This window comes from Neopsephotus bourkii, unplaced genomic scaffold (assembly GCF_033783945.1).
Source record: "Neopsephotus bourkii isolate Nb327-2 ecotype Australia unplaced genomic scaffold, CSIRO-AGI_Nbou_v1 NB_360, whole genome shotgun sequence".
Lineage (NCBI taxonomy): Eukaryota > Metazoa > Chordata > Aves > Psittaciformes > Psittacidae > Neopsephotus > Neopsephotus bourkii.
The window spans coordinates 1,356,987-1,381,299 of NW_026900866.1; the positions used below are offsets into that span (position 1 = coordinate 1,356,987).

Consider the following 24,313-nt stretch of genomic DNA (forward strand, 5'->3'; position numbering starts at 1 on the left):
TTTCAGCTCAGAAGTTTCACAAACTCCCAGTTGAATTTGTATTATTTCTATGCTTAACACATTTTCTTTCTAAGCATCTACAATCTGACACTGTCAGAGAGGTCAGCCATTCTTAAGTTCTTACAGTAATTTTATTTTGCAGTATTCAACAGCTACCTGCTATGATAGGCTAAAGAACCAGGATCCACTTACCATCTCCATTTAACATAAGGGAATCTGACATTCTTCTGCACCCTGAAAGCTCCATGCAGATAACCTCTTACCTGTCCAGCCTGGTATAGACCTTTTCATAACCCTCACACACTGTCTTGTCACAATACCAACAAAGTTAAACAAAAGGTTGGTTCTGACCATCATCTGTTAATAAGATACCTAATCTATATGGTTGGTCTTTAATTTCTATTAATACAATTTCTATTGCTTTACAGAATAGACAAAGAGTATTCAAATCAACAAGTTCATCAAAGAAATCACAGTAAGAATAGAAAATCTGTGCACTTTTGTTACTGTAAGCACATTACATATTTCTAAATGAAGAAAACAGAGTACGTGCATTTTGCTCTTGAAAATTTATACATACATTATGGCAGAGAAATAACACAAAACATATAAACTTAACATAACAAAAAATAAGCACATATTACCTGGGCTTCAGGAAAGCAGCAATAATATCTTGCTTGAGGGTTAAGGCACTTTCTAAGATTCTTCTGTTGTCCAGCCAAACCAAAGCATCATCTTTGAGCATTATGTTATTAGCAATTTTTAAATTGTCAAGAATGACACAATTAAGTTTAGATAGCATATAAACAAATCTACTGGTCACAGTCTGTTCCAATGAAAGTAAAATTTTGTACTATTAACCAAACCATAAATGGATGCTAGCTCCAACAGAAATCAGTTAGGTTAACATGATCAAAATCAGGCAAGTGCCTTCACACATCAGGGTGAATAGTTTGGGACCCACGTTTAGAGCTAATTTAGGTGAACTGGGTGAACTTTGAATTTATGTGTGTGAATTTAGGTAACAAGAAGGAAGAAAAAAATCAAAATAAACAAACAGAAAAGCATTTCCCCCAATTGGTTAGGAAGGCATACCTCGAGTAAAATTGCTTTTTACTATTTGTGTTATATCTTAACTTCTATTATTCTTTGAAGACAGTGCACTGCTATGTATGTGGATGCTGAGACAAACAGTACTCTTCCATATGTTACCTATACTGTGTATACACAAAACCAGAGAAGTAATAATTTATAGCTCAACAAAAGGAGATATAAGCATCCTGTATTACTAGATGTGTCTAAAATATGGTACTTAACATTTACCTGTGAGCATACTAGTGTCAGCAAGCTCAGCACTAGTGATGGGTACATTGGGACCATCTTCTTCGTATGCTTTTAAAATGTACTTCTCAATTACACCTATGACCCCAGCCGGTTTGTCCCAGGTGACCTCAATGCTGTAACCATTTATACTGTGAACTCTTGAGGGAGTTGGCACACTTTGTGGAACTGCAGAAGGATAAAATAGAAAATACAGAAAAAGGCAGTTCTAAGGAGACTATTGCCCCTATTCTTCACTTTTAATGGCTGCAGTAAATCAGACTCAACCATTAGCATAAATACAATTTATTAGAGTTGTAACTTTTCAGCATTGATTTAATATGACTGCACATCTTGAGTTTAAGCTATATTTTAAAACCATCAAAACTCCATCTACATAACATTCCTACTTCTCTTGTAGCAATTTTCCGAAAACATTTGATGTATCAAACAAATTTAAGCATCACTCACAAAGAGAGGAGGTGAATTGTACGTAGCTAACAAGTTCAGGCATTATAATCATACAACTGAATGAAGCAAGACTGTACTGCAAGACAGAAGGGTTTGAGTTACTTGTTGGCTATCTAAGCCACAGAACGCCACAACTAAGAATCATTTATAAGGATGCGCATTCTCATTTACAAAAGTACTTAAAAAAAATGTAAGATTTTCCATTTCTTTTCATACTTCCACAATGCCACACAATTGTCTCAGAGTAAAGCAGGAATTTGTATTTATTAAGAAGAAAAAAAAAGAGAAGAAAAGAAGAAAAATGAAGATATTTAAAAGAACTGGAAAGCCAAGCTCATAGAATCATAGAACAGTTTGGGTTGGAAAGGACCTTAAGATCATCTAGTTCCAACCCCCTCCCATATGTGCATACAGTTGCCAATAAAAAAGCCCCAAACAAGCAAAAAAGTCATCTAACTTCCAATAACCTTTATTTATTAGATATTACTAAACCAAGTAAAGGTCTGGCCAGTAACAGACTTCATCACAGATGATGCACAAGGGGTGCAGAGGAAAGGCCCAAGGAACCCTATAGGTGATGAGTTTGCTGTAAATGCATGTCGTCTTCCTAGCCCTGCTGCTGATCATTTGCTTTTCTCAATAACCTCTTTTTTTTTGGTACTTTTATTGCTTAGTTTCATTAAATATGAATACACTCTTGTTTCTTATAAGGGTAACAGAATGGAAAGTACAAAAATACCTGGAAATTGCTATTTGTGTGTAAAATAAGAATGTGATGTTCCAGGAATGCTACAGTAGTATATTGATTTTATTAGTTCTGTAGTGTTTCATAGCGCAAAGTAAGGTACTGTATAGCAGATGGTCTTCTCATAAGGGACATAACAAAACCAACTCAAAAATAATTAAATAGCGTAATTATTCTCCAGCCTCAGGGAACATGGACTGCTCAGTGCTGTGGTCAGCTTGCAAACATAGATTTATGGCAAACCTTACAGTTGTCAAACAGTTGATATGAAAATACGCATGACTTTTTTCTCTCTTCTGGATGCTACACAAAATAATGGCAGTAAGTTGTATAAGAATGCATTTGCAAGTCCAATATTTATGCAGGTATTGTACCATTTTTTAAGATTATCCATTGAATATCATGCATCATAAGAATTCTCTGCATTGATGGAATGGAATTAGGCTTTGCTTTACAGGAGAGGGAAAGTTGGTTAAACAAAATATGCAGAATTGTAATTCTGCTAAAACTTGTTGGCTCAACAAGGTTTACAAAAACACTGAACAGAAGAGGAAAGGCCTTTGAAATTTTCTTCATAAAATATATTTAAGGCTCAGCAGGTATCATGTTCTTATTCTGAAACTTTCTCCAAAAGTCACATGCTCCTTTTGTAGTACATGTTGCCACATTTTCACACACAATCTACAGAACAGATTGTGTTAAAAGAATTCTCATTCACTAGCACTGAGCAGCACACCCATGTGCAGGTAATGTAATGAAAAGCTTTCACAAGATCCTCTTCTCCCTAGCAACTATATGGCCTCTTATCTTCTACAGCTTGTGCCTGCTATTGCAGTATCTCTCTTCTCTACATTTGATTTTGTGTTACTAATTATACATAGGAAAACACAGATTTACTTACTCCTGCAGACTCGTGTACCATAAGTTGTATGTGCACATGTGAACATACCTATGTGCATGGCTGTTCTTAGTTAATGTAGTTCAATCCTTGCATATTCTTTGCTCTCACATAATTATATAATCTAATATATACTTGGAAAAGACCTTGAATTATGTGTGGAAAATACTTGCCTGAACATTTTATAGCTGAAGATAGTAATCTGGTGCCTATTAAAGCATTAAGCAGTTTTGCTGCTTCAGAAACACTATGCAACTTACCCAAAATTGTTGTGGTGGAATTTTCTCCAACATGATACTAGGTAACTAATGAAAAATGGGAATAAGTAAGCCTTAAAATTATATTTACCTGATTCTCTTGTACGAACGCGGGTCCATGCACTAGGTAATGATCCTCCTTCGTTTGAGGCAACCACCCTATAAAGGTATTCTTCAAAAAAATATAGAAAAGTATAAAGGAGAAAAAAGGAAAAAAGGAGAAAGAAAAAGACAAACCAAAAAACATTGGACATGGTAATACATTAATACAGAATGAAATAAAAATGATGTATTTTTTTAAGGAACCAATATGTTACCTGTAAACGGCTGTAGAGCACTCTCATAAATACTCTGCTCTTTCCCTTGGTATACTAGGATGGAGTCATTTCCCCTGCAGTTAACAGCACTGTCAGTTGATAGGCATCCGTCCAGATTGACTCTGACAGCACTGCTGGACACAGATGCCAAGTTAACGACAGCACCTCGTGTAAATTTAACATCCTTCATGCAACCACCGAAACCTAGCAAACAGTAAGAGATTAGTATCACATAAAGAGCTTCCATCATTAATTAGGAATCACTTTTTTTCCTTTAAATTCTGTATTTTCAACATTAAAGACTGTAATGTGAATATGTTGACTTCCAACATGAAATTCTGTCCCCACTTTCACAATGCTAAGCTGGTAAAAATCGCTGGTATTCTAGCGTTGTGTTCCTACCTTACAGAACTATACTTCCATTACTATCATCGCCATCCCACATGAAAATAGTTTTCTCCTTTCTGTCATTTCTCTTTTCAAAATTATTACCTTAAAAGTGATTCTGAATTTGAAAATCAGCTTTCTGCTGCTTGCTAATATTTTGTTAACGTACATGCTTCCACAAACTGAGAAGAATATCTAGATTGAGTACGTCATTAACTTCAGGACATCACAGAAGATCTTCCACATGGTGATATGACTGCTATGCTGTTTACAAATATACTCTTGAAACATAACCTCAAACTATTCATTTGCAAGAAAAAGTAACTTCATTTTATATTTATTTCTCTATATAAATACAGTATATATTCCTCTCTGTGACTGTAGCATTCCCATCAACATTGATGTCTTGGCTTCATGAGCGAAGATTTGGGAAGGTCTTTTACCCACACTTACTACAAGCACGATGACCAAGGACATGTGGGATTACACACATGTTAAATTAGTTACTTGTAGTAAAAACACCACCATAAACAACTGCATGCAGTTGTTAAATTGTCTATATAGCTCTATGACTTAATTTACAAAGGAATTCATACATTGATACAAAATAGTTCTCAAATCTGAGTACAGTGCTTGATGTTCAGTGTAAAAACAAAGCGAACAGTAACCAAATTGAAGATTTCAACTCATGGAAGAATTAACTTTGCAAATTACTAATCAGCCTCTCACAGACCAGTGCTCATTTCTTTCTTTGTGAAAGCACCATATTAATCTTCTGTATTTTTTACTACCTTTATTACTACAAGATGGCAGATCAGAGTAGTATTTGTACTTATCCCGATCTGACAATCCAATATCCATACATAGTTCATGTAAAAAGGGCATTGAAGGTGGACACCCATTTTCAATCATCCTCTCTCTCCATAACACTAGGGATTTACAAAAACTATGCCTTAAAATGAATATATCCTAATTTAAACTCAATTCCTAATCAACAGCAATCTGCTCAGCTTCTTAGGCGGTCTGTAGCAGAACTAATCCCAGTATGCACAGGCATCTTAATCATTAGACAAAATGAGCAGTTGTCTAATTTACTATGAGATGCATAGTGTACAATGTATTTTAATACATTAATTTTACTATCTTTTTAGTTGCGCTTATCACTATTTCAAGATTTCTGACAGATGCCAGCCAAATGATGGGGTGGTAGGAGAAGGATATTTATCCCTTATTTGCTGTGAGCAAAACAATATTCCTTTATTCAAAATTAACTATCAAGCAACCATTGAGAAAACATTTTGTAATTATTTATTAAACTGGAAAGGTCTCTATATTCTGTTAGCATACAATTACATCATTGTAGTCCTAAATAAAAGTATGTTCCAAAGATGTACTGCCTGATCTTGCTCATCTAAATCTGTATTTAGGAACAAACAGGAGTATTTTTATCTTCAGATGCTCTGCCATAAATTTGCATCCTTATGTTGCGTGCTTAGGAGGCTTGGTGAAAAAAAGTGATGTTATTGATGTGCCTGAATATGCACTTCAGGCATTCACTTTAGATATTATTTTGCCCTAGATTCTTTGTTCACAGATCTCTTTGCTGCAGGAGTTGTGAACGTATCCATACATGAGGCTAGACCATCTGCTACAGGGCAACACTGACAGGGTGCGACTGGCTAGCTCTTTTGGGCCGTAAATATTATGCACACAGAACCTGGAGGCAAATTATGATATACGTGATACCTGCAGCTGAAGAAATACTTAAAACATATTTTTTTTTTGAGCTGTCTGTGAAGGCCAGTGCAGGATTTGATTCAAACTATTCTATGGAATAGCTGCGAAATCACATGGTTTCAATGCAGCCCTGCAATGCTTACTTGAATGCACACATTCAATATGAGTTCATGCATTCAAAGCCACTTACTAGATTCCCCACTAATCTCTCTCTGACTGCTACTTATTTGCCCAAAGTATCTGAAAAAAATGCCATAACTGATGAATAGTTTCATAAGTAATGAAAAAAGAAACCCAAACTTTAAACAGAGATAGTGGAATAGACACTTTTTTACAACGTTTAATACAGTATCCTTTTTGGAGGCCACTAGTGTCAGGCTGTAATTAATACTTCTCTTTTCCCTAGAAATCTGACCTGTTCCAAAACAGAAGGATCACAGTGATGGCTAAAAACATGACTGTCTCCCGCCCTCCTAATAACACGGAAAGCACCAACGTAGCCAAAATCCAAATTCCAGGGTTTATACTCACTTGATTTTTTTTTTTTTAGACCAGAATCAGTATCACCTAAAAAGGACTAATAAGGTTTCAAGTATTCTTCCATATCACTGTATCCAGCCTCATTACAGTGATTTAAGCTGTTTACTGTTTTCCATTGGTTTTCTATTTCAGATCTATGAGTGGCACAAGTTGATCAAATGAAACAAGTTTATCTGGACTAGTTTTCTCTGATGAAGACTTGAGATCTCCTTTCTGGTTGGGCATCTCAGATTACCATTTGCTACTCATCAGTTCCTCTCCTGAGCTAGATTGCTTCACAGATCACTGGGTTGGAAGATCTTTTATAGCATTACAAAAGGATCAGGACTAAGTGAAGCTAGATGGGTAGAAATAATTGGTAGATAAAGCAACAATGGGTGGAAGGAAATATTCATGTCACACATTCATGAATTTACACTATAACCTGCAGAATGTCTACCTCGTGCGTGACAGCAGGCTTTGAGAAACACACATTCTTCTTAGAATCTTACCTTGTTCTAATGCCAGTTCCTTATAAAAATTCTGAATCTCAGGCGGGATTCCTCCTACATAGACAGGTGAGTTTACATTCAGCTCCTGAACATGGGGTTCAAGCATCTGCTCTCTCAGTTCATTCACACTTGCTGAAACTACAGAGCCCTCCTTGTTCACAGTGACTTTGTTCCACTTCCCATCACAATAAGACAGTCCTAACCAGAGATCCACTTGTGTAAAGGCAATGCCAGTTTTTAAAAAGATGTTTAACATTCCACTTTTCAGTTCAATCTGTGCATTTTAAAATAGAAAAAAAATTTGAAAGAGACATCACATACACAGCAACAACAGAGAGAACTATTTAAAAAGAAAGAAAGGCAGTCAATAAACAAAATCAATGAACAACAATGTTTTAAGTTCCGGATAGCATAAATCACCATAAAATTGTTTACACAAAATATGCTGAATATCATGTATTGATTAATTCAGAAAGTAGGAATATATGTTCTTTCTCAAGTATGGCACTAAGTAAAAAGACAATCAACCAGGATTGCTTTGCTTTTTTAGAGAATAAGAAAACAGTATTTTATCTGTCAATTCATTTTTTAGAAGAATGCAACAAGATAATAAGGAGATGAAATGTCAGACCTGATTAAGGTCTTTTTAACTGGCTGGTAAACTCAATTTCAAAAGTTTCCAGAGTCACTGATTCTTACATCCATACATCCTTATTCTTCTGAATCTTGTAAGAAAATAATTGGGTTTGTGTGTGCTTTTTGAGATTAATGTTCTAATTCTCTAATAGAAATACATTTTACTTAAATGTTTCACTGCAGAAGTTTCCAAAGCTTTACTGCAAGACTCTTTATCCTGACTGAATGGAATACAAGTAGGCTTAGACTGTAAATTGGCATGTATAGAGGACTTAGGCGATGAACTGGGTTTTGAAAAATACAGATACATTCACAAAAAAGAGCATTACTGTTCCCATGCCAAAATTTTATTATAAAATTGCAGATTTAATATAAATGCTTATCACAAGTATTGACAAACTGACATAGTTAGGTTACTATTAATATTAATATTGCAATATTTCCTTAACAGAGACCCCATCTAAAGAATGACCTCGGTACTTGACATGCCAGTGCCAATACAGGTCCTACTTCAGAGGGCACACTGGCTGCTAGCTGACAAGACAGAGGGATTTTGTTTATTTGTTTCTTTTGGACCACAACTTTTCCTATTTCCATGAGTTCAGAGCTCTTCATAGCCAAGGACTCTATAATACAAGTGAAGGGACTGATATGGCATCAGTGCTGATGAGTATAGCTTGACAAAGCAGTCCATTTAACAAGCCCCTGTTTTTCTTCCCTGACGAGAATTAATACAAAGCACACTGTGCGGGTGTGAAAGAAGCATTTCAGCAGCATGACCAGTAATATGCCAGCAAGTCTGCCAGACCTGGAAGCTGGAGAGAGGGCAGGGTGTTTGACAGAGGGTCACTACTCAGCACATCCTTCTTCCAATTTACTCATCTTGGCATAGTCTTAAAGCAGGCAGTGAATGATGCTTGTGTTTTTTTGTGTTGACATGAACTGACATTTAGAATGGCCAAGTGCAGCTAAAGATAGTGGACCAATGTTTTAACTGCTCTGCAAGGTGAAGCTAAAAAGAAAAAAGCAAAGTCCTGCACAGATCTAGGATTCTTCCTGGTACTGAGCATACTTCATAAAAACAACAGATAAATTGTTTGCCTTGGATAACATTTTTAATCTTGGAAAATATATTATTACTTTAAATAAAAAATGCATGAAGATTATCTTATTCTGCCAGACATCTGAGTTAACCATCTCTCAACAGAACAAGAGAGCTCTATCGCAGCTCTAAACCTGAGCAGGCTCTCACTTTAATGCTTAAAAGCATACTTGCTTTTCAGAATTTGGGGTACAAATATTAAACAGTGCTGCAAAATTTTATTAATACTGATATCTATGCACTCAATTCTTATTTTCATATACCTGGACATGTAAGGATGGAATTAGGAAAGCCAAAGTTTAGCCTGAATCTGGAATACATAAAGGGCAAGAACAGCTTCTAGAGGCCCACTGGAAGCTTGTGGCATCATTCTGATATTGACATAAGGATTGATTCTGATTAAAGATTTTATTAATTACCTGGGCATTAGGATAGGGTGCACTCTCAGAATGTTTGACGTTGATAACAAAGGGGCTGCCACTGGTATTCTAGAGATAGAAAGCAGCTTTGAATAAAAAGGACTGAGAGTCAAGACAGATTACAAATTGAAGACTGGTCAGCAACGCACCCTTGAAATGACAAAGGCAAGAAGACTGTGTAATGGTACTAGCCAAGCTCAGACCTGCCAGCCAGAGGTCAGAGGCCTGAACACAAATGCCCCAGTAGCCTCCCCCGAATCAGGACAGGAAATGGGAATTTCTTCCCGACACCAGAAAGAAATCACTGGTGACTAACAGGAATATCACCTTCACAAGTACCACATGAGTATGCCACACTTCTGCTAGTAAAAAGATTTCCACTTTGAGTTCCCAAAACACTTATTTCACACCCCTCGTTATTTCCACCATAGGCAACACTTTAATCTTGGGTACCAGTTACCTTACTTCATGCAGCTATTCTAAAGTGTAATTCCTTTAAAAAGATTCCTGCAGGACTCTTTTCTTACTGTGTAGCTTTGTAGAAGAAAATAATCAGTTACCATGTCTTGGGACCTGCTGCCACTGTCACATGAGATTAGCAGTGCTTAGGCTTTCACTGCTGTTGAAGTGGTCAGCATCAAAATCAGTAATGCAAACTCTATCAGCAGTCACATTACCTTCTTTCAATCACATAAGGTCATGAGGAAACGTCCGAGTGAGAGCTAATGATTCCAACTAGCTTATCTGGTCACATCTTGCTTATAATTATTGTGCCTGATGCAAAAAGAATCAGTTTGAATTCTCTGGCTTGAGTTATTGTCAGGGCATGGAAGTCACAGAAGAAATGAACTTTACACACAGCAGCTTTTTAGGACTAATTTTTGTCTTGCTCAGAAGGCAAGGTAAGAGTCTTTTGCTCTTTGGTAGCAGACCAGCCACTTGCCTAGCTTTGGTCATTCCAAAACTATAAAGCTAATAAGAGAGCTGCGACCTATGCAAAAGGAAGGGTCAGGGAATACCGTGTTACACTGGCACTCAGGATAAGTGGTATAGCTTCTAACCTGTTTTGCAGTGCGGCTCCTGGCAAAGGCTCCTAACAAAGACATTGTAGCTCATGCGCAACATGCTACACACCTCATTTTCACTTTCTATTAACCTTTTTTTGTGAGTTCAAGTGTATGGTAAAACCTTCAATTATCATTATGTATTTGCAGAGCACAAAGCTGCAAGGGTTGGAAAAACATGCATATACTCATCGTCTCTAGAATTCCTCATTTTAAGGCTATGGAGATGTGAGGTCAGGAGTAAAGTGAGATTAAAGAAAGTTTACTTGACTTTGGACAAATACTAAGAAAATTATCTAATCACAGTTTTCAGTGCTAAAAGAATAACCTAAGTATAAACATGCCAAAAATCTGGAAGCATGAGTAGAGATGGAAAGTGTTTCATGTAACTACTTTGTAGTTCTGACTCTACTTTTCATTATTGAGTCCTGTTTTTCCTTCATAATCAAGAAGCTGTTTTCTTCTATTTCTGTTAGCATTTCATAGAGCAAGAAAAAGGGGAAAAGGATTACACACGGCAAGAATCTCCAGAAGAACCCAAAACCCAAAAACCATGTTTGTCCCTGTGAATATGATTCACATAATTACTGCCCCTGTACTGTGAATTACAGAAGTCTTTGTAGGATGGGACAGTAGTGTATGCACAGCATCTTATGCTATTATTTTATGATCTCAATCATTACTTGATGGCAAAACTAAAGTGATAACATGTAATTTGCAAGACTTGTTATTGGAACTCACTCATTATAATTTTTAACTAAAGCTGCTTCAAAAATTGGGGGCAATCAGGTCTAGCAGAACTCAAAACCCAGGAAAAAACTGCCGGAGAAGTCAGTACAAAAAAAGTAAAGATAGAGTAAGTTATAGTTGACTTGAAAAGGAGAAAAATATACATTTTAGATCAGAAGTTTAAAAGGAAAGGCACATTAGATATAATGCCATGCAATAAACATGACTGCCATTAGCAAAACAGCTACATAATAATAACTAAATAAATGAAATTCACTAAACAAGCAGAAAGGGCAGAGTGGGGCAAAAAGAGTAACAATACCTTCAGAAATCTGAATGCAAATGATTGCTTTTTGGACCAACTGAAAAGAGATATTATTTTCAACATAATCCTCTCTAATACTCGCTAGTAGTTGTAAGTAGTAACTAGAGTTGATGCACTATGCAATGGTGACCACAGTTTAATTATAGAATCATAGAATAGTTAGGGTTGGAAAGGACCTTAAGATCATCAGGTTCCAACCTCCCTTCTCTTGGGAGAAGAAAAAGATGAAAATCCATAGCCATTTAACTAACAAAAATATTTGAAAAACTGCAACACATTCAAACTTAAAATCATGAAAAAGATGGAAGCATGAGTACTTCTGAGCATAAGCCAGTCTTATTCAACAGACACCAAAAAAAAGTTCATTGGCATTATCTTACAACTTTGCCTAATACCGCTACAGCTTTCTCTCTAGTGATAGGGATGAGGTGGGATTACGTTGGACCACTAATTTCTCTCTCTATGTTTCAAATCAAAATAAAGAAATCCTATAAATTATACAAAATACATATACTTAAAGAAAAAGATTTATTAGGATACCAAACAATTTCTGGATACCAGACAATTTCTGTCATTAACTTTTTGATTCACAATTTAATTGATTTTGTTCTAGTATGAAAACTGGGAAATTGGATAATTCTATACTTTCCCAGGAATGAAGTGAAACCTTTTAATACATATTTTTGTTCTTTTTTTCTAATCCCTTATAATCCAGCAAAAGAATAACTGAGAATAAAGAGAATAATTCTGCTCTTCATATACTGATATCTTTCTTAGTTATAAATAACACAGGTAATTTATTCTGAGCATTTGTTGGAGTATTTTTGCTCCCTTTACACTTTGCTGTGCACAGCATTCCAAAACAAGTAAAACACAAAAATAACTTACTGTTTGAAATTTCTTTACATGCTGGACATAGAATCATAGAATAGTTAAGAGTTGGAAACTAGTTCCAACCCCCCTGTCATGGGCAGGGACAACTCGCACTAAACCATGTATCCCAAGACTCCATTCAACCTGTCCCTGAACACTGCCAGGGACAGAGCATTCACAACTTCCTTGGGCAACCCATTTCAGCAACTCACACCACCCTCACAGTAAAGAACTTTTTATCTAACCTAAACTTCTGTTTATCTCAGTGGTCAACACTCACAGGTCATACCTGTATATAGCATATTTGTATTTCTGAACTTACTGCAAGATAATCTGGGCCATCTTTATTGTAAACGAACAGAAGCAATCCATTCAGTTGATCTGTTCTAAATTTGAATGAGATCTCAAATTCCAGTCCACCACTGAAAACACCTGAGTGTAGTTCTAGGAACCCTTGAAAGAAAGTGAACACATGTTAATCAAATACATAAAATAAATAGGTTCAAGAAACCAAAAGCAAAAATCTAGGTGCTATTTTCTACTTTGACATGAAGAATTCAGGTTTCAAGATTAAAGTTTACAACTTTATCACTCAGTTTTGTAAAGGACAGTTACCCATAACGTATTGTAGCAAACAACTGGTGCAATGTCCCAGTTTTGCTATCTGGCATTTTTTTAGGCATCTGGGCCTCTTCAAAAGTGAAACTTTACCTTTTACATGCATATCAAATCTGCATTACAGCACCTATTTATGATTTCAATTCCTCTTTCTTGTAGTAGCCTTTGCTAAACCCAGAAAACAAATTTTAAAGCATTCAAAAATAATCCTATATAATTAAAACTGCTTTGAAAAGTAGATCACTGCAACACTTTTGATACAATCATCTTTTATATCTCAAAAACATACTTGGTTAATGCAGCAGTACAGCAAACTACCTTTGCCAAGAAAATGTGCTCCTTCTAAGAGAACAACGGGGCATCCTTCCCAAATATGACAAACATTGTTTTGCTCTTCAGCATCTTCCCAGTTCAAAGATTCCCAGTTTTCATAAGGAGTGTGCACTTTTTTCAAATATATGTCACTGAGACACCCCACAAATCCTTTCTGGACTATCATCTTCATCCCTGCAAAAATAGGAAAATAATGGGTTTAAGCCTGCAATTAAACACAGGGATTAAATTATATGCTTTATACATCCTCACCCTATCATATATGCCCATGTGTGCATTTATAAAGAGCCATCAATGACTTCATAAAGCTCGTCTCCAAGCTAACTCCAGACTTTTGGATGGGTCTAGTCACTAAAGACAGCAGCTACTCCTATGTAGCTGGAAAAGATTAAACTTTGAGATTTTGTATACAGATACTTTACAAATCAACTGTGTAAATCTATTCCATGAAAATTCCAAAGCAAGTTTGCAGATTTACCCTCTTTAAACAAAACCATAATTCTGAAGAAAGGCATGCATCTTCTGTAGAAAGAAACAGTGCTGCAAAAGCTAAAGCAGAAGCTTCCTCAAGAAATTTAGAAGCTTCCTCAGGAAGTTTTTCTTTCCTCACTTGGATAAAAAGAATAGTGATTTATGGCTGCTAAGTCTTTCTTTACTGAGGACGAAAATATGAAGCAGATTTTATAGATGGCCTTCTCTTAAATGGTATTTTTTAGTCAATCTCATTTTGATTATTTAGCTGGTTTTTGAGGGAGGCATCCTGGATTACTTTATGAACCAAAGTTTTAGAAGAAGACATGCATGTATTTTTGGTTTTAGTAAGGTCACAAAGAGGGAGAGAGTTGAACTCCAGTGTACCTCACATCAAGTCATCAGCTAGATTTCATGTCCTTATCAGTAATGGGAACACAAACTTAATAAACAATTTGGCTTTTAGTTAATGATGAAAAAAGAAACTAAATTTAAAAAAAAATAAAAAAAATGAAAACCTGCATATGAATCCAGTAAGAACAGCTGATTGTATACTGCTTTTGTATTCAGTCACTTCTGTGCTATCTGCTGGTAGAATACAAACTTGGCACATACACCAAGTTTATATATGAGAACATATGTTTATTGATGCTTCTCAAAGCCAGCTATAATCCAGCTCATGAATACAGCTGTAGAATACAGATGTATTCATACACCACTGATTTCAATGCAATAATCATTGAAGGATCCAAACTCACACCGTAAGAGCCATCCCAGCATCTAGATGGGATGGTGGGATATATAACCCTATGCTTAAGCTAATAAAACCGATTTGTACATGTATTTCTAAAAAGAATTTGGGAACCTAGAATGTAAAACATACCCGTAAGTTTCACATGCACACTGGTTCTGTATATAAAATTCATTAAAATGGACACGGACCTCATGTACTTCTTTACTGATGATGAAATCAGCTATAAAGATATCCCAAAAGATAAAATTCAAGAAACTGTACAGACATATTTTTTATTAAAACAATTATGTAAATAATTATGCAAATTAATTACAGCCCTCATATTTCTGACACAATGTCAATACAGCCTACAGCACTGGAAAAGCAGTTAAGTCAATGCCACTCTGTAGGATTTGTTATATCATAACCATACTCACCTACATCTTTTCTCACAATAGTATAACCCTGTGGAAGTCCTCCAATAAAAACTCCCGTGTTCTCTCCAATCACGGTGCTGCCACTAGTTGCTAAGGAAAAACCTGAAAAAAATAGGTCATTATTCTTGAGTGCTTTCAAAGGATTTTCAACTCAGTATCACAATACTGATATTTGATAAGAGACTAATATTCTAATACTTTCCCATACATATCCAGGAATATTTATAGCCCTGTTTTACAAAAGCATGTTAACAAAATCACAGATTTAAAAGCACAAAAAGGCAAAATCCTCCTACTTACTATTAAATTATCAAAAATTCACATCAGACAGATACCTCAGGTGCACACACAAAACAGTAGTAATTTTGTCAAGAAATGAAGTGAATTTTTTGCTGTATGTATGAACACAGGTAGTGGAAAAGTAAGCAAGTGAGCAATATCCTAAGTAATGCCAAAACTACAAAGCAAAATGAAACTGAATTGATTACCTGTGTACTGCCCATCCACTGTGATGTTTCCCAGTGCTTGAATTCTTGTAGCAATTATTTGGTGCCAACTGTTATCATTGTACTCTTTTCCACCATCATTAGTTGGAGTGACTGCTACCGCAGATCCCTTTTTATTAAGAGAAGAATCTGATTAAGAATACTGTGAAGATTTTGCATTACACTTTACAAAATCTGTGATATAGATCATCCAAAAATAAGGATAGAAGTCCACTGTTTAACTTGTTATGGAACCCTGAATGAAGTTTAAGACTGATTTCCCCACTAAATTAACCTTCTCAAATAATAGATGGGGGATCAAGGATCCACTTTCTATTAAAAACAGAAAACCTGTGTGGCTTCCCTGATAAAGAAAATGATGAGGCACAGATGATTAAAGGTCATGTCACACAGTTCTTTTTTTTATTTAATTTTTAAATTAAGTCCCTGTTTAACTACATGGATTGGTATGGTTGCGAAGTTTGATAGCCACAATTCAATGTAGGATCCACAGAAAGCAGCTGCCTATCAGGATTGTTGTCTGCAGCTCCTGTCTACAGCAAGGGAACCAAAAAAAGAGGTGAATATAGGACAGTATAAAGATGTAAGTTCTGTCCCTGTTAACCTGGTATCAAAAGAACTTCAACATTTAGGTTAGACAGTATAATATGTTTATGAAGGAAAAGGTCATGTCAAGAGACCCAGATTAATAAATTTTAAAAAAGTGAATTATTAAGGATGTTTTCACTGTACAAGGGATGCTTGTAGAAATGTTTTTAAATTTACCTACAATTTTTAACTCTTTTTAAGACACCAACAATAAAAAAAGATATGAGCAGTGAATTTAGAGACATCCATTATAAAATAGAGATAAATCTTTTCTGAAGAGCTGAGTAAGACGAATAGAACATACGCATCTGCCAAACCAAATCTCAAGATGGTAAACTACCACAATACCATGTAAAATCATATAATGATGGAATAAAAATAAAATTAATGTACTTCAAGAATTTTCCTGAGATTTATATCCAAAAAAATCTTCTAACTTCCCAACAATTCCTGTAATATTGTCTCAGGACTTTATACCATACTTGAATGGTCAGGAAACTCAAAAGATATTTTGTCAAATTCACAAAACAGAACTGCCCTATGTAGCAGGAAACTACAGAATGGAAAAACATTTGTTTTCATAGGCACTACACAGTATTAAAGAATCCCAACCTCCACAGGTACTTTATGGCTTAAAAAAATAAAATCAAACAACAAAAAAAAACCTATTTCCAAAAAACATATAAAAGAAAAATCTGAGCTTCCTTATAATTTGGGTGTCTAAGATGTTATCTTGCAGTAGCAAATCACACAGTTCAGGATTTTTTTCCCCAGTTGTTCTAGTTCTTTCTGGCCCAAGGTTTCATGCACATGAAGGAAATCTGTTGATAAGCATAAGTATCTACTCTGATTAATACCAAAAACTTCCTGTTAAAATTCCTGGCTTTAGTGATGTGCATCTATTAGAAAATGCTTGTCAGAATATAGATCTATGAACACTACATATATTTTAGAGTATATTTTGACTTGGGGACTGTCACTGCATATCATATATATGAAAGTGTGTATGATGTATACATATATACATGATTACAGAAAAATAATTCCCCATGAATATTTATAGCATGTTTCCTACTCGTTTCAGCCAACATCTTGGTACTGAGGCAGTTTATACAGCAGTCCTCTGTCCCATGGTAACAACACAAAGTTATATATCCTTACATACCAATGTGCACTTTTTCACATACTATTTTTTATTGTCTTCTCTCCTATTTCAACATTTTAATATTTTACAAACACACATTTCATTATTGTAGTTTAATAATTAAAACCAGAACTGGTGTCATGCCCAATTAATGTGCCCTGGTAGCATGCCCATTAGTTTTTCCATTAGTGAATTCAACAATACTAATGGGATTACTAGCATGGGATGCTAATTGGGCGTGACATAAGAAACTGGCTTACTTCTTAGCATACCCGTGCCAATGATGAAATTAATGAGCATTTTATTAAATGCTGTCTCATCAAAGTGCACTTAGTTAGCGATAAAATTGTTACAAATGATGCTGCATTCTAAAGATCAGGTGCCTGAATAAGTGGTCCTTCATATTATGTTTAACAACAACCTAGACCATTAACAGGGTGATTTTTATTTTTTTTTACATCAGAAACCACATTTATTTGTAACCAATTCAATCTGGGACCACACAACCATATGGGCTAACCCAGGCTTTATTTCAGGGGGGCAAAAAACTTGAAAGAAAAAGGTGGTGTTCAGGGTTTAGTATGCACTGCATTGGAGGCCTCTGTATGACATTTTATCCATTTTAACTCAGTGACTCTGTGATCACATTCAAATATCCTGTTGTGAAATGGCTTGTTATGCGTTTTGGAAATCTGAGTAAGTTTGCCAAGGCATACAGTCTTAACTTTTAGTAGCTCTTAGAAATAATGAAGCAAATATGAATCTGTGTCTCTTCATGATTAAATTATCTTCAACAATAGAAAAGCTGAATTCAATTCCCTCCCTTTTGTGAGAAGAATACTAATAATTTTTAATAGGATTGTCATAATTACTAAGGAAATAGGTGCTCCAGATTGGCCTTAAATTTTCAGTGTTAGTGATTTCACTTTGTATAAAACATTGAGTGCTTTCCTGGAAAAAAGAACAAATGACCTGTAGCCACCAAAAGAACTATAGATTTAGCTAGAGTTGATTGTGTAATTTAGTGATGAATGTAAAGGCATTATGATGTGAAGAAAAGCCACAGACAGCTGAAGGTTTGCAGGCACAGTGAGTTTGAAGGAAGGTCTGTGGAACACTTTAATTATACAGACAAGACTGAGGAAGACATCTGTTAGCAAAAAAACTCATGCTTCCTGGAACATGAGTAGCAACCAGTAAGGAATGACAGTAAAACAATTAGGAAGGAAAAAAGACCAGCTTGACAACACAAATGGGAGACAAATGATGGTCAGTCAACAGACAGATAGATGAATGGCGGTGCATGGAAAGTTGAGAGAAGTATGAATGGACAGGAAGAAAAGGATGTGAAACTAACACTTCAAGAAGGAAGAAGTAGGCAGCTGAAGACTCCTCACTAAGACTTGGCAGGACTATCTCCAGAGCAGATACAACAAAGAGAAAATTTGCTGTTGATGATGAGCAAAGATACATACTAGAATCTTGAAAGGGACTAAGGGTAAAACTAATTAACCTCTGAGAGGACACAGCTGGAAGGGAGAACAGAATATTACACCACACTGGTATAGATAAAAAGCAGCAGAGACACAATTGTCATCAGAAGGAATGTTTGAAATTTTTAAGAGAAAGCACAAAGGCAGGGCCATAAGCGCTTATTATATATGCCATAAACATGATTAGAGAAAGCAATGAATCTAACTTGGTTAAGAAACCACATGATGTCAGTAGTAATTAAAGCATGGGCACATGAATGCAAACTGTGATGCCCAAACTAAAGATTAAGAAATGCTGTTACAGAACATGATACATGACATTACAGCAAACTGCAAATAATGTCAAAAGAAAAAAACACAGAAACAAAGGTACAGGTAGCAAGGTAGCACAGAATATTAAAGATATGGAGGACTGAAAAATTTTGGTAACTGAATTTTCACAGGTAAAAGTTTTTGAAAAGGATACTACAAGAAATATATTGATGTGGGCCACAGTGTTGTATCTGAGAATGCACAGGAATCTCTTCCACATTATTAATGGGAAACTAGAAAGCATTAGCTTTCATGATAGATAGTAAATAACTGTTAAGACCTACACTATACCTGGATGTTTTGTATGACAGATTGTTTTCATTTCTATGAACAGTCACTGAAAAACTAATATAGGCAATTTTAGACTTCATAAGAGGGAACAATATGGAAGTGATGATCCTAAAAATCAGTATGGAACAGAGTTGTCTGATTCAAATGAAGCAAAGATAAACAAAGATATATTCATAAACAATTTCTTAAAATTCAAGATAGCAATTATTGCAATATTAGCTGAACTGGAGTGATCTAGGAACTGAATATGGACAAGATGTATACTTTTTACAGTTAAAAGGTAAAAAAACGGAAACAAAAAGGACAGAACAAAGAAACAAAAAGTAAAAGCCCCAAAGCAGGCACTCTCCCATCTGTCCCACCTCCTCCCCACCCCCTAAATACTGTAAATCCAAACAAATGCAACATCTCCTGGGGAATGAGTCCAACCTAGTTGACATACAGCTACTTCAGAAGGAGCAAATCTGCAAGGGGGGCTAGGAATACTATTTGAAGCACTAAAATCCTTGTTAAAAGATATCTATTTCCATTAAAACAAACAGCTAAATAAAAATAAATCAAACTATTACACCAAGGCCTTGCAAAGGAAATAAAAATTCCTTTGTAGCTAAGTGAAGGTATAAGTGCAAAAGAGAAAAGAGACCTATTAAAATGCAGATGAGGGCAATATTAATGACTTTGTTAAGCATAGTCAAAAAAAATTGAAATGTATATTGATTCAGCTTGCAGCAAGGGGAAGATAAAGCCTGTGCGTAAATCCAGTGGAAACAATAGAAAGTATATCTTGGGATCAGAAGCACATTTAATGTTTTCTAGCATAGGGATCAAATACCCACTAGCCTCTGTGCAGCACCACGCCTCCTTTACAGATTCCCCAGAGCTGAAGATGGTCTTCACTGCTGCACAACACCTCCCCATGGTTGTGGAGCATCAGTGCCTGGACCATGGCAGAGCTCACGAAGCACAGGTTAACAGTGGATCATCAAATCAATAAATCCCCACCAGTTTATGCCATTTCTGTTCAACCCCCTCCACAGCAGTAGGCACAATGCCAATCACATAATTAGATATTGAGGTGTGACAGAAGGTATAGCTGATAGAGCAACCACTCCTTTCAACACTAAGGCAGAAGTAACCTTACAGAAAGGATGCACATATATGGATATATATGATACCGCATTCTGACCATATCATTAGGAAATCAAATAATTACTTAATCACTTAGTTTCTTGTATATTTATGAAATAAAGTGAGCCTGTAATGCTTTTCTATTCCATGAGGAGATCTGAGTTTGGGGGGCAAAGCAAACAGAAAATACTCAAACAGAAATGCAGGGCATGTGGCCTTATTTTTTAATTTTAATTATTTGATAATATTTCCCTCTTTATCTATGTCTTTTCTATGATCATTATTACTAGAAGTGAGAGACAGTATGTATCACATTAATGTCAACATACTGATTTTGGCAGGAAATGACAAAGTCTCAAGATGGGAGGCCTAAAAATAATTAAATATATATAACCACTATTTGCTAATTCAAAACTTAGTTCTATCCACCTTTGCAATCTTGGTACTTCAGGCTGTTAGATGGTGTTTGGTGGTACTGACAGAAAACGTGAACCCATAGAAAGGAAAGGAAAAAATGAAGTCATGAACTGTGGCAAAAAATGAGCAAGGCTTCAGTGTTTCAGTGTTTCACTCCCCAAAATCTCCAGTTACCCAAGGGTTCTGAAAGGCAAATTAACTTGTATCAATTAAAAAACAAGAAAAAAACAAAAAGGATAACAATGTAAAGAAGTACTGAAAAAAAAAAAGAAGCTAATTTTATAGGATTCTGTCTTTGTTGTACCTGTGGATCAAAAAGAAAATAAGGACGCCCACTCCTCAGCTGAAGTGCAATATATTCTTCTTGATTCCCAGGTGATGCGGAGAAAAAAATCAAACCATCAGGTTCCTGGGTTCTAAATTTCACTTTAATACCTGGCAAGAAAAAGCAAATAGATGGTTCATGCCAAAAGTGGTTCTCATGCATTCTAACAAAAATTACAAATAAAATGTTGCTTTACAAATAGCAGTAACATGGCAAAGCAAAACCATCAAACTTTTCTTCACCTAAAACCCTTGCTAATCATTACAGGAGAAATTGTACTAAGCCAGATTTAATCACCCCTTGAGAAAAGTACCTGTGATTTCAGAGCCCTTACCATCCTGTAGAAAAATATATGTAGTTGTGACTTATGCTGTTTAGTAACTTCTTTCTTAAGAAAAATAGAATTCAGGTATTAGCATACTGTTCTAATATGTGATATTTTACATGTGGGTTTTCACTTACCACTTAATATTTCTACTGGTAAAGTAGGAATGAGGGTCCTGCATGAAAGGATTTCTAAGAAGAATGGTGGGGTTTTGGTTCCAAAAGATAGAAATATTTATATACATATTCTTTTACAAATTCACATATTTAAGTGCACAAAGAACACCTGGAAAACAACAGGTTTTAGCAAAAAATTGGAAATATCCCAAGGAATAATGGATGAACTAAGCTTAATTAATAACTTTCCAGATCATTATCAATAGTCCCCCATTTGACTTCTGATAAAATATTGTCTCAGCACATGAAATGTCATTCAAATGACATACAAGGAAAAACCACTATGTTTGTTAAATTACTTTTTTTTTTCCCAAAAAGATACCATAGATATATCAAAACAAGCTAAACAGCTTTTAACTACTGCGATACTGTTGTCCAGTGTATAAACTTCCTCAGTAACTACCTGAGAACAAATTAATGAAAGAATTCATAAAGAAACTATCCAATTTCAAGTAGCATAATGATGAATAAACAAGTTTCAAATAACCACCATTTTTTTAATGACTATAGCAACTTTCTCTTAAGCTGTCTTCTGAAATATCCCCTTACAGAAACAAGAAAGAAAATTACAAAACCATATGTAGGGAAAAAGCATACTTGGAAAGGGAAATGAAAAGGCAGCAATAGCAGCATCTACCTATACTAGACACTTCATCATGTTTCTGTGTGAAATGCGTTTTACAGAACATGGTAATTTACTGAGGTTTGCCCAACTTCAAAGTATTCAGTTTTTTTCATATGCATTTTCACTACCTTGTCAGGCAGAACACAGTAAGTGACAAAACCTTTTCTTGCAGACAGCATCTATACTCTAAGAAGAAAAATAAGAAATCATAATTCTGATGCCCATTCCTATTAGATCCCACTTGCTCATTACCTATACCCATAAGAAACATCCTTTGACCAAATTTGTTACATAAATGTTTTCATGAAAATCACATGATACACTCACAGATATGAAATATATTCTCTGGGCAGTGAAAATCAGTCATGCTATTAAAATACTTGCAAAAAGCAGGTGTACACAGGTAACACCCAGCAAGTAAAAGCTCAACAGTGTTCATACTTCAGGAGAAGCATAGCTTTGCCTGGCTCAGAAATAACCACTTTTGCTGTACTTAGAGCTCCCAGGTATCTCTACCTGCAATATCTCCTGTAGAGGCTGAGACTGATAGCCTCTAAACCCAGCCACGGAGAGCACAGCTAATTTAAGAAGCTGCCAGTGTTTTTATCAAGCTGCCAAAAGATATTTTTGAGAACCAGAGGATCCCACCTCACGCCTACTTTAAAAAGACAAACACAAACATAGAATCATAGAATAAGTAGGGCTGGAAAAGACCTTTAGATCATGTAGTTCCAACCCCCCATAACTGAGTTTCTGTAAAAGCAGCAATATTTTATAATGTTGGTTTATAAAATATAAATTAAATGGTTCATAACAGTAATACTGAAGTAACTGCAAACATTTTAAATGTTATACAGGAGCTTACTTCCTTCTGTGGATATTGAAAGGGCTTGCAAATCTGAATTCCTGCCCATAGAGTTGCTGTAAGCAGCCATTGTTTTCAGTCATAGTCCATACAGTAAATTCTTCTGAATTCATATGTCATGTATTACCTAACTCAGAAAAGAACTCTGCCCTTTTAAGTTCATGTATCTTCGGAGTTTCTCATGACATAAAGAAGTTCATAGATAAGTACTTTCAGTATTAATGTTTTCTTGTATTTCTAGAAGTGAATGCAATGGAGAAACCAAATATTAAGCAAACATATCCTCATAGATAATGTTTTCATTGGAAGATAAAACTTGTGAAATTAGTATTTTTCACAGGAACATACTAAATAAGAAAAAAATAATCTGAAAAGATTTCTCAAGTCCCAAGTTGGACCTCATAGTCAGAACAAACATAGCTAGAAATCCCATTCAAGAAAGGAGGGCATTTTGCAAGAAATTTTCTCAAAGACTGCTGTCTATTCTTTCAGTATGGATGTCTAAAGCCTTAACTTCAATGTTAAATATGACAGATAAATAGAAACATAAATGAAATAGTGATATTACAATTACCTCTGCAAATTTTTCATATACAGAAACTGCATCTCAGCTGCAATACTGAAGCTACCAAATCTTGGATGGGAAGCATGACCATCCATGGGGTATATAGAAGGAATGTACTTTTAATCACCTGAATCGTGAACCGCAACTCAAGAACTCACCTAACAGGACTGTTTATGTGACAAAAATGATTGGTGTGTAGGGAGCTGGCTATAATTCGTGGAGTTAAAACGAACAAGAAATTCTACTACAAATTAAACATTCATGTATGCCATAGAAATAAAATATTTAATTCCATTTCAAATTATAGCTGTAGTTGAACAAGGTGTCAGCATTAACTTAATTATAAATAATAAAATTACTTCGATTTCTGTAATTGAATTTTTCTTTAATTGTAATGGCATTGTACAAAGCATAATACAAGCAGTCCATACAGTGAATATAAAAGAAAAAAGAATAGAGAGTAATAAAAGGATAAGTAAAATAAATTACTACTATTAGTATTAATACTACTATTAGTATTAATGTTTTAAAGTATCCCAAACCTTCTGTCAGGATCCACACAGTTTCAACTTATGCAGTAGTAGATGGTGATTAGATTTTTATCCTACTTTCAAAGATGGCACACACAGTTTAGTAGAGAAATAGGGATG

At 35.3% G+C, this 24,313-nt stretch overlaps 1 protein-coding gene across 1 annotated transcript in view; it reads right to left on the bottom strand.

The window, feature by feature from the left end:
* Positions 1 to 24,313, bottom strand: part of USH2A (usherin) — a 375,196-nt gene that overhangs the window by 220,431 nt on the left and 130,452 nt on the right. Inside the window, exons 22-30 of the mRNA XM_061348575.1 lie at positions 21,087 to 21,217; positions 15,392 to 15,518; positions 14,904 to 15,005; positions 13,248 to 13,436; positions 12,634 to 12,764; positions 7,164 to 7,437; positions 4,009 to 4,212; positions 3,783 to 3,863; positions 1,324 to 1,509 (exon numbers count right to left, since the gene is read on the bottom strand). Coding sequence (XP_061204559.1) covers positions 1,324 to 1,509; positions 3,783 to 3,863; positions 4,009 to 4,212; positions 7,164 to 7,437; positions 12,634 to 12,764; positions 13,248 to 13,436; positions 14,904 to 15,005; positions 15,392 to 15,518; positions 21,087 to 21,217 — 1,425 coding nt within the window. The remainder of the gene's footprint in view (positions 1 to 1,323; positions 1,510 to 3,782; positions 3,864 to 4,008; positions 4,213 to 7,163; positions 7,438 to 12,633; positions 12,765 to 13,247; positions 13,437 to 14,903; positions 15,006 to 15,391; positions 15,519 to 21,086; positions 21,218 to 24,313) is intronic.